The sequence below is a fragment of the Cyclopterus lumpus genome, chromosome 16 (assembly GCF_009769545.1).
Source record: "Cyclopterus lumpus isolate fCycLum1 chromosome 16, fCycLum1.pri, whole genome shotgun sequence".
Taxonomy (NCBI): Eukaryota; Metazoa; Chordata; class Actinopteri; order Perciformes; family Cyclopteridae; genus Cyclopterus; species Cyclopterus lumpus.
In genome coordinates this window covers 4,135,839-4,144,649 of record NC_046981.1, presented here as the reverse complement: position 1 = coordinate 4,144,649, position 8,811 = coordinate 4,135,839, and the positions used below count along the sequence as shown (strand labels likewise).

At 43.6% G+C, this 8,811-nt stretch overlaps 2 protein-coding genes across 2 annotated transcripts; both read right to left on the bottom strand.

Moving 5' to 3' along the window:
* Positions 1 to 1,567: 1,567 nt before the first annotated feature.
* hint3 (histidine triad nucleotide binding protein 3) lies at positions 1,568 to 4,042 on the bottom strand. The gene is made up of 5 exons (XM_034553669.1): positions 3,887 to 4,042; positions 3,166 to 3,283; positions 2,935 to 3,004; positions 2,298 to 2,424; positions 1,568 to 1,731 (listed from the first exon to the last, which is right to left on the bottom strand). Exons 1-5 carry the CDS (start codon positions 4,013 to 4,015, stop codon positions 1,684 to 1,686), a joined length of 492 nt encoding a protein of 163 aa, XP_034409560.1. The 5' UTR covers positions 4,016 to 4,042; the 3' UTR covers positions 1,568 to 1,683.
* Positions 4,043 to 4,466: 424 nt separating this feature from the next.
* Positions 4,467 to 8,534, bottom strand: LOC117745767 (nuclear receptor coactivator 7). Its single transcript, XM_034554296.1, has 9 exons — positions 8,494 to 8,534; positions 7,526 to 7,694; positions 7,207 to 7,210; positions 6,929 to 7,146; positions 6,628 to 6,780; positions 6,336 to 6,488; positions 6,131 to 6,226; positions 5,797 to 5,870; positions 4,467 to 5,621 (listed from the first exon to the last, which is right to left on the bottom strand). The coding sequence occupies exons 1-9, from the start codon at positions 8,517 to 8,519 to the stop codon at positions 5,483 to 5,485; spliced, it is 1,032 nt and encodes a 343-aa protein (XP_034410187.1). The 5' UTR covers positions 8,520 to 8,534; the 3' UTR covers positions 4,467 to 5,482.
* Positions 8,535 to 8,811: the final 277 nt, after the last annotated feature.

The following is an 8,811-nucleotide window of genomic DNA, read 5'->3' as shown; positions in this document are numbered from 1 at the left end:
AGGCGTCTTATGTTGAGTGTGTGAGAGGCGTCTTATGTTGAGTGTGTGAGAGGCGTCTTAGTTGAGTGTGTGAGAGGCGTCTTGTGTTGAGTGTGTGAGAGGCGTCTTGTGTTGAGTGTGTGAGAGGCGTCTTGTGTGAAGTGTGTGAGAGGCGTCTTATGTTGAGTGTGTGAGGAGGCGTCTTAGTGTTGTGTGTGAGAGGCGTCTTTTGTTGAGTGTGTGAGAGGCGTCTTGTGTGTGTGTGTGAGAGGCGTCTTGTGTTGAGTGTGTGAGAGGCGTCTTGTGTTGAGTGTGTGAGAGGCGTCTTGGTTGAGTGTGTGAGAGGCGTCTGTGTTGAGTGTGTGAGAGGCGTCTTGTGTTGAGTGTGTGAGAGGCGTCTTGTGTTGAGTGTGTGAGAGGCGTCTTGATGTTGAGTGTGTGAGAGGCGTCTTGTGTTGAGTGTGTGAGAGGCGTTCTTATGGTGTGTGTGAGATGGCGTCTATGTTTGAGTGTGTGAGAGTCGTCTTATGTTGAGTGTGTGAGAGGCGTCTTATTGTTGAGTGTGTGAGAGGCGGTCTTGTGTGAGTGTGTGAGGGCGTCTATGTTGAGTGTGTGAGAGGCGTCTTATGTTGAGTGTGTGAGAGGCGTCTTATGTTGAGTGTGTGAGAGGCGTCTTGTGTTGAGTGTGTGAGTGGCGTCTTATGTTGAGTGTGTGAGAGGCGTCTTGTGTTGAGTGTGTGAGAGGCGTCTTATGTTGAGTGTGTGAGAGGCGTCTTATGTTGAGTGTGTGAGAGGCGTCTTATGTTGAGTGTGTGAGAGGCGTCTTATGTTGTGTGTGAGAGGCGTCTTAGGTTGAGTGTGTGAGAGGCGTCTTATGTTTGGTGTGTGAGAGGCGTCTTATGTTGAGTGTGTGAGAGGCGTCTTATGTTGAGTGTGTGAGAGGCGTCTTGTGTTGAGTGTGTGAGAGGCGTCTTGTGTTGAGTGTGTGAGTGGCGTCTTATGTTGAGTGTGTGAGAGGCGTCTTATGTTGAGTGTGTGAGAGGCGTCTTGTGTTGAGTGTGTGAGTGGCGTCTTATGTTGAGTGTGTGAGTGGCGTCTTATGTTGAGTGTGTGAGAGGCGTCTTATGTTGAGTGTGTGAGAGGCGTCTTATGTTGAGTGTGTGAGAGGCGTCTTATGTTGAGTGTGTGAGAGGCGTCTTATGTTGGTGTTTGAGAGGCGTCTTGTGTTGAGTGTGTGAGGGCGTCTTATGTTGAGTGTGTGAGTGGCGTCTTATGTTGATGTGTGAGTGGCGTCTTATGTTGAGTGTGTGAGTGGCGTCTTATGTTGAGTGTGTGAGAGGCGTCTTAATGTTGGGTTGTGTGAGAAGGCCGTCTTGTGTTGAGTGTGTGAGAGGCGTCTTATGTTGAGTGTGTGAGAGGCGTCTTATGTTGGTGTGTGAGAGGCGTCTTGTGTTGAGTGTGTGAGAGGCGTCTATGTTGAGTGTGTGAGAGGCGTCTTATGTTGGTGTGTGAGAGGCGTCTTATGTTGAGTGTGTGAGAGGCGTCTTATGTTGGTGTGTGAGAGGCGTCTTATGTTGAGTGTGTGAGAGGCGTCTTATGTTGGTGTGTGAGAGGCGTCTTATGTTGGTGTGTGAGAGGCGTCTTATGTTGAGTGTGTGAGAGGCGGAGGTTTCAGTCCCGTCAGAACTGGATCCAAACAAGTGATCAGTTGGTGTCTTCTTTAGAGTTGAGAAGCTCAAGCAGCTGGTCTGCCTGCAAAACATTAACGTAAATTAGACTGACAGCACTTCTGGTTGAATTACTAATCTAAACATGAGATTTGAGCGTCGACTATATCGATCTATAGCACTATACTCCAGTCGGTTTCATCTATAATACCAACTTTAAGACTGTAAATCCCTTTTGAAACAGGGGTTAGAGGTTGGCTTCCATTGTAAAAAAAGTGGAGGCCTGTACATCACCCCCATATTTACAGGTTTACTACAATCATTACTGTTTAAGTGACCTGGAACTACTAATTTCAGAACAAAAAAAACAACTCCAATTTGCAGTTACATAAAAAAAGAAATGGTGCTGGTCGTTCACCAAATACTAAATTACTAAGTCAACGGTCCTTAGATGTGTAAACCATGGTACCTGCAGGAGAAAATAATGTCTCGTCTCAAGATGACGGTTAACCTATTTTGCTTAAATGTAGCCTGATGATGCACGAATCGGGGATTGGGAAGTTATTATTTTATCTTTACATATCCTCACATTTTTTTACAATAGCATGTTTCGTACTGGAGCACAGAACGTATAATAAAGAGGGGGTTTACCGTGATAAACCAATAGGAGTTGAGTCTGTAGAAGAGGCGAGACATGAGGCTCATTTGACTGGCAGGTGCCAGGACATGGAGGTGGAGGTGTGTGACAGAACAGAATGGAGGCCAGTGGAAACCATACCTGCAGACAAGGGAGAGGGCTTCAGTGCCCATTGGCTCAGTGCTTGAAAAAAGGTTTTAAATGCTAACTCAGTTCTAAGTGCCACTTAAATCAACAAAAGCAACAGATATGTTATCAAAGCTAAATAATCAATTAGTCAATAACAAATACACAGCAGTTTAGGAGATTAAAAATTTCCATAAGACTAAGACCTACTGTTTGTTATCCAGGTAAACACAGTTCATAGTGTAGTTTACGCTGATACTGCAACGTGTACTGATAAGTATACTGCTTATAAGTACCAGGCAGAACCAGACTGTTTGCTTGTTTGTCTGTCTAGACAGGCGTGTTGTTGACTGTTTTTAAATAGACAATTCACCTCGAAAATAATGCTTCATTATTTGGCGACAGACAAACTGAACTGGGGTGACAAAAGCTGCTTTGCTGAAAATGTTGTTCCCTTTGTAGTATCCACTTATTTCTAGTGTGATGATCTGTGAACGACAACATGCACCCCTGAAAGTAGTTCACCTGACATCACTGAGGTCCGTTACGTCATTTTTCTGGAGGATCTCCTTCCCCGCCTCGACCATCCGCTTCACTGGGTGGAACAACAATAGCACAAGTGGCTTTTTAAACATACATACAATGTGCAACAGGCCACACAAAATAAAAGTTATAGTCCACAGGATTAGATAGCAATGATTTGTCAGTGAAATTAAAAGTTAGGCAATTTTTCAGGCATATAAATTCAAACCTTACCCAAAGGCACGTGCTCCTTGCCGAGTGATTTACAGTTCCCTACATGTTTGGTTGGAACGACCAGGTAATGATGGGGAGCTGCAGGTTTGATGTCTCTGAAACATGAGAGGTCCTCGTCCTGCAGCGGAGGAGACACATGAACAAGTCAACCAACGCAAATTAATGCATCACCCTCGGGACTGGGAGGGTAGAAGAGTAGATAGCACTTGCACTTATTAAATAAAACACAGTTGAGTCACCCTTTTGTTATGATAATTAAATCACCAATTTAGTCCCCGAATCTGCAGCAATCTCGACACACTCGCCAATGTGTGTGAGTGTGTGTGTATTTCAATGGATCCCTGAATTAAGGTTAATTTCGTTGACAAATGCTTGGCAAATATGAGCTACATCAACCAAGCTAGCACATGGACACAATATAGGCCTCCGATAACCCGAGGCACACCCTGCAATACTGCACAACAGACCAGCAACACGACTAAAACTATAGAACAAAATAAAAAAACTCTGGTAGTAACATTACTGTACAGTTAACTAGCATAACGTTAGTGTAAAAAAAATGTAAACTCAAACATTAACGTTATATCTAGCTAAGTTAGCTACTTCTTCACAACGTCACTTGTTACACGGTCAATGAAGCCGCTTCTTACAAAGGCGACAGGCTAAAGCTAGCTAGCTAGCCCCGGCACTTAATATTATTTAATCGTGACAATATTCTCACACAGTGCAGCAGCTCTGTGCCCATTTCATTGTTTACAATCTTGCAGAAAATACATTTCTTCTCATATCCCTCGCTGCTGGTTTTGGAAACAGCAGCCAGGGCAGGTTGTGGAGCCTCGACTGCCGCCATTGTTGTTGTGTGTGTATGTACGATGGACTGTCAACGGTCAGACCTGCGCAGCCGATCCCAGAGCACATCGAGCTCACAAGGGGAAACTGAACGAGTGTCGATTGGAATTGTAAGAAGGGATCAAACCACAAGGGAGCGATGTGGTTCAACATATCATATTATATTATATTAATATTTGATAACTAACTGGACCCGATTTTCTAACTTTTTCATCCCCCTTTCCTGGCATAACGGTTATTTATATATTCAGTTTATACGTGTATGATAACATCAGCTGCCCCTAATAGTTTGTACATTAAGTGCATAGTATTTGTCTTAATTCAAAATGTGGTCACATCGTATTATAGAACAAAATACAGTAGCATCAGGTATTAATTAGTCACACAAAATGATAAATCAAACATAAGTCTACTTCTTTTTTGTTATTAGTAGCATAAAAAAAGACAGCTTCCTCAGTGGAAAATGGTTTATTCATAAAAAAATACGATTGCTATGAAAACGTTGTCTTTCACCAGGAAAGATAATGTTTTATATTGCGGTTCCACAAAACAACATTGGCAGTGCCAGCACTGCCTGGCAGACAATAATATACACACAAACCAACAAAAATGGAAACAAAAAACAAGAACTTTTGCTTCGCTTTTGCTGTCAACATACATTTTGATGGTGAAAGTTGGCAGGCACTTTCTAAAAATGGAAGTGACAGTTGAGGTCTCTTCCTCCACAAACCGCACACTCAAGTGTTCACACACATAGTTCAACTCGACACTTTTGCTTTTCAACCTGAGTGGTAAGGTCTTCATTTGCAGCAGTAGTTTTCAAATGTAGAACATTAAAACCAGACCTCATGTTTGAAAAAAAGTACAATTAGAGACCACATAGGTAATCGCGGGTCCTATATATAATGTTACAGTGTTTTAACCATTCAATAAGTATTTAACCTTTTTTGGTCTTAACATTTCATACAGATCTTGTTGTGCCAAGTATGTTTCACGCCTATCATGCACACAGAGATAAATACAGCAAAAAAAAAAAAGATCTTAAATAGTTAGACAGAAATATACAATATTTTCCTAAAACCCTGAATGTGCTTACAGTAGTTACAATCTTTTTATTCAACAGTGTTACTGTGAACTTTATATTATAACGCTCTCCGCAACAAAAGGTTGGCTCGGAGGGCTCGAAGCGTCAGAGTCCAGTTACTAACTGGTCTCAGCACAGTGCTGCTGATGAACAGCCAGTAGCTCAAAGCAGCAGGATTTCATTTGACAGGCACAGATCAAACCAGCATGAATAGAAAGCCCAGCTCAAGAACCGCTCGAACAGGATTCTGCTTCTGCATGTGGGCATATATCTGGACCAGGTGCACAGATGATGCCATATGAGATTTTGTAGTGGCTGAAACCACAGACACCCCTTTAACTAGTGAGTTCCACTTTAACTCGTCTGTTCACATGTTCCGCACCTTTAGTTCTGCACAGTCCAGACTTCGAGGTCTAGTACATTGAAGTCCTCTTGTGTGGAGAGAGACTTGTTGTGAAACGTGGGACAGGAGAAGCTTGAGCCGTGGTACAGGTCAGCGTTCAGCCACAGGCCAAATCCGCCCCTAGAGAAAAAGAAGGGAGAAAAAAAAAAAAACTGAAATGTAAAAAACAATTATTTTGAAAGTTGCTCATGTTTTATGCTCTCCGATACCAGGTGGCTTCTTAATATCTGATATCTCACAGGTAGCAGATACAATCATTACATTTTGATGGAAATCAAATAACCGCATAACTTACCCTCCTCCGCCAATCTGCAGAGACTCCGGGTGGCCGCTCACAAAGTACGAGTTCTCGCCGCTCCACCTGTATGCCTGGATGAATGCCAAATGAAAGGCATGAGACATCTGGACTCAAACAATGCAGATATATCGGTATTGACAATAACATCAAAAGGAAATATTGATATCTTGGTAATAATACATTTGATTAAATATATTTGTAATCCTCTTTCCTAAGATTGTGTTCAGTTCCTAAGAAAATAAGTGGTCTTAAATTATTGCAAACTTTACTTCAGTTCTCAGACTGGTTGGTAGATATTATTTTGCATCAATATAAGAAACTCCCCTCGTACCTGGAAGTCGGGGCTGAAGCTGAACAGGAAGGTTTCTCCGGTGCCGTAGCAGTATTTACTGACTTTGAATGGATCAGAAGAAAAAGCCCCAAACACCTGAAAAGAGAGAGGCATCGCGTTAACGAAGGAGTACCCACACACACATACATATATATATTATGAATCAGTTGTAATACATTTGTTTCCAGAGAGTTAAGATGCAGACCTTTTTGTGCATGTCTTTGATGACCAGCAGCACTGGGCTGTCGAGGCCGGCCATGTTCCTGTACAGAGTCTTCAGGCTGCTCCCGTGAACCGCCGTGCTGTAGACGAGTTGCCATGGATAGCCCCGGGTCTTCACTGGCATGTGGGCAGCAAGCTGTTGAGAACAGGAGATGTCAATTAAAATATGTCTGACTGAAAGGTATATATATATATATATATATGTGTGTGTGCGTGTGTGTGTGTGTGTGTATGTGTGTGTGTGTGTGTGTGTGTGTGTGTATTTGCACACTTACTCGCTCCAGATGTTGGTCATCCAGCAGCTGGCTCTGGTCGTTCAGGATAGGGAGGGCATCTTCCACCTCCTCATGGTACCCGGACTCTTCTGCTTCATAGTCCTCCGAGCTAGACAGACTCAGCTGGCACTTGGAGTCCTTCACTGTGATTATCTGGTGGCGGGCAAGAGATGTTCCAAAATGAAAAAAAAATCCTCTACATTATGGTCATCAACTTCTTACCCCCAATGTAAAGTATATTTCACCCCATAAATGCACCACATATCCTATACAACGATAACATGCAGCGCAGCAGTCCTACCTCGACATACGGCTCCACGCAGTCACTGGCAAAATAAAGCACCTTGACATTGTCTGGCAGCAGCTTCATGGTTTCTGATTTCCCTTTCAAGCTCTGCACTCTGCAATACCACATGTCTGTTACTCGAAATCTGGCAGCATCTGCAACTTGTATTCCCTCTGAGCTACTTTCACTTTTGCGTCTCAATGCTATTGGCTTGACACCGCAGTGAGGGACTTCTCATTGGTCCACCCTGATATGGAACAGTTCCGTTTCTCTGTAACAGGAAAGTGAGGCGCTGGTCTGGGATAATGGGTGGATGGAGGGGGGAGTTAAGGGATATGATGCCCATATATGGAGACAGGATTTCCCACAACCTCTGGGAGAACTGCCAAGCACTCTGGTGCCTCAGTTACTGTAAATTGGGGATACTTAATATGTTTTTTTTGTTTTTAACTAATCCTTTACAGATGTTAAGAAAATGTTTAAACTGTGTTTATTGTCTTGCCCGGATGTTATCTTGCAGTTAAAGAGCCCTGGTGGGCTTTTTTCTGTGTGTGTGTGTGTGTGTGTGTGTGTGTGCGTGTGTGTGTGTGTGTGTGTGTGCGCAAACCTCACCTCCCAGTTTTTATCAGAGGGGTTGACAGGGTTACCGAGGAGCTGGTTGATCACAGCCACCTTGTCCACCACCAGGTAGCGGTTGAGATGCTCATGGCAGTGCTTCTTGTTGCCCTTAGTGTAGATTTCTGGCGACCACTGTACGAAGAAGGTGTAGAGGTGGTCAACCCTGTCGAAGCAATGGGAGAACGTTGTATATTGTTACAAATGCCTTAAAATAAGCACGCTGTCGCTGCAACTTTAAAGCATTTGTGACAGTTGGCCCAACCTCTGTTTCCCACGAGAGAGAAAGATAAACTGTGAGTTGAGCAAATGCCATCACTCACACTATGTGTTGAGTCGTGCCTGGACATGATTATCAGGAAAGTGAAGCATGCTTTGAATGCTTTGAGTATTAATCATGCCGTGGTGAGGATATCTGAAGACATGAGTGAAAACCAGGAAGCCCCTTTTTGGGAGTTATTTATGTTGGATTCTGCGATTCATGGCTTGAATCCTGGAAGTGCAGTTTCCGATGACAGTATCCGGCAATTTATAGTACAAACCCAGTTTGACTCAAGCATGTTTAACCTCAATCAAGTTTCTTTCTTTGTCGTCATCTACTTATCTCTCTTGCTGTCACTCACTCACACACAATCTGCAACTCATTAGAGTGTCAAACTGCACAGCAACGACCTCCTTTACCGTGAAACGTCAACGCAAATAACCCCCCCACCCCCCCCTTTGCTTTTTTTGCATATGTATTAATAAACACAACGCCAAGAACACTCATCGCTATGTTTATATCCAATGCACGGTTTTAAAAACCGTCCCTTATTTAAAGGGTCTGCGAATCTAAGCTCCCATATCTTGTTTAAGTGGACTGAAACAAGCACTCCAAAGTACTGTCTGATTAAACTCAAGATAACGCCAGCGTACTCAGCACCAAGCATATGTGCGCAGCTCGCTTGGGGATTCAGTTCACTTACTCTCCGACGCTGTAGGCGACTCCCATGGCTGATTGGAGATGAGGGTGAACTGTAAGGAGAAGGAGCGAGTAGATGCTTTGGTGGCTGCTTGTCCCACTCTGAATCGTCGCCATCGGCCTCATTTTATACCAGCGGATCAATTGCTGAGATAAGGCCCTTTGACCATAAACCCTCCCTTTCTCCCTTGACATGACCTGCACATATTCACATGAGGATTTCACAACGGTTGCCTGGAAGCCAACGTTGGTAACGCATTAACTTGTCTTGCTCAGGGTCTCTGTCTCGAGTTCATAGAGTTAGTGTGTCAAGGTAGTGGCT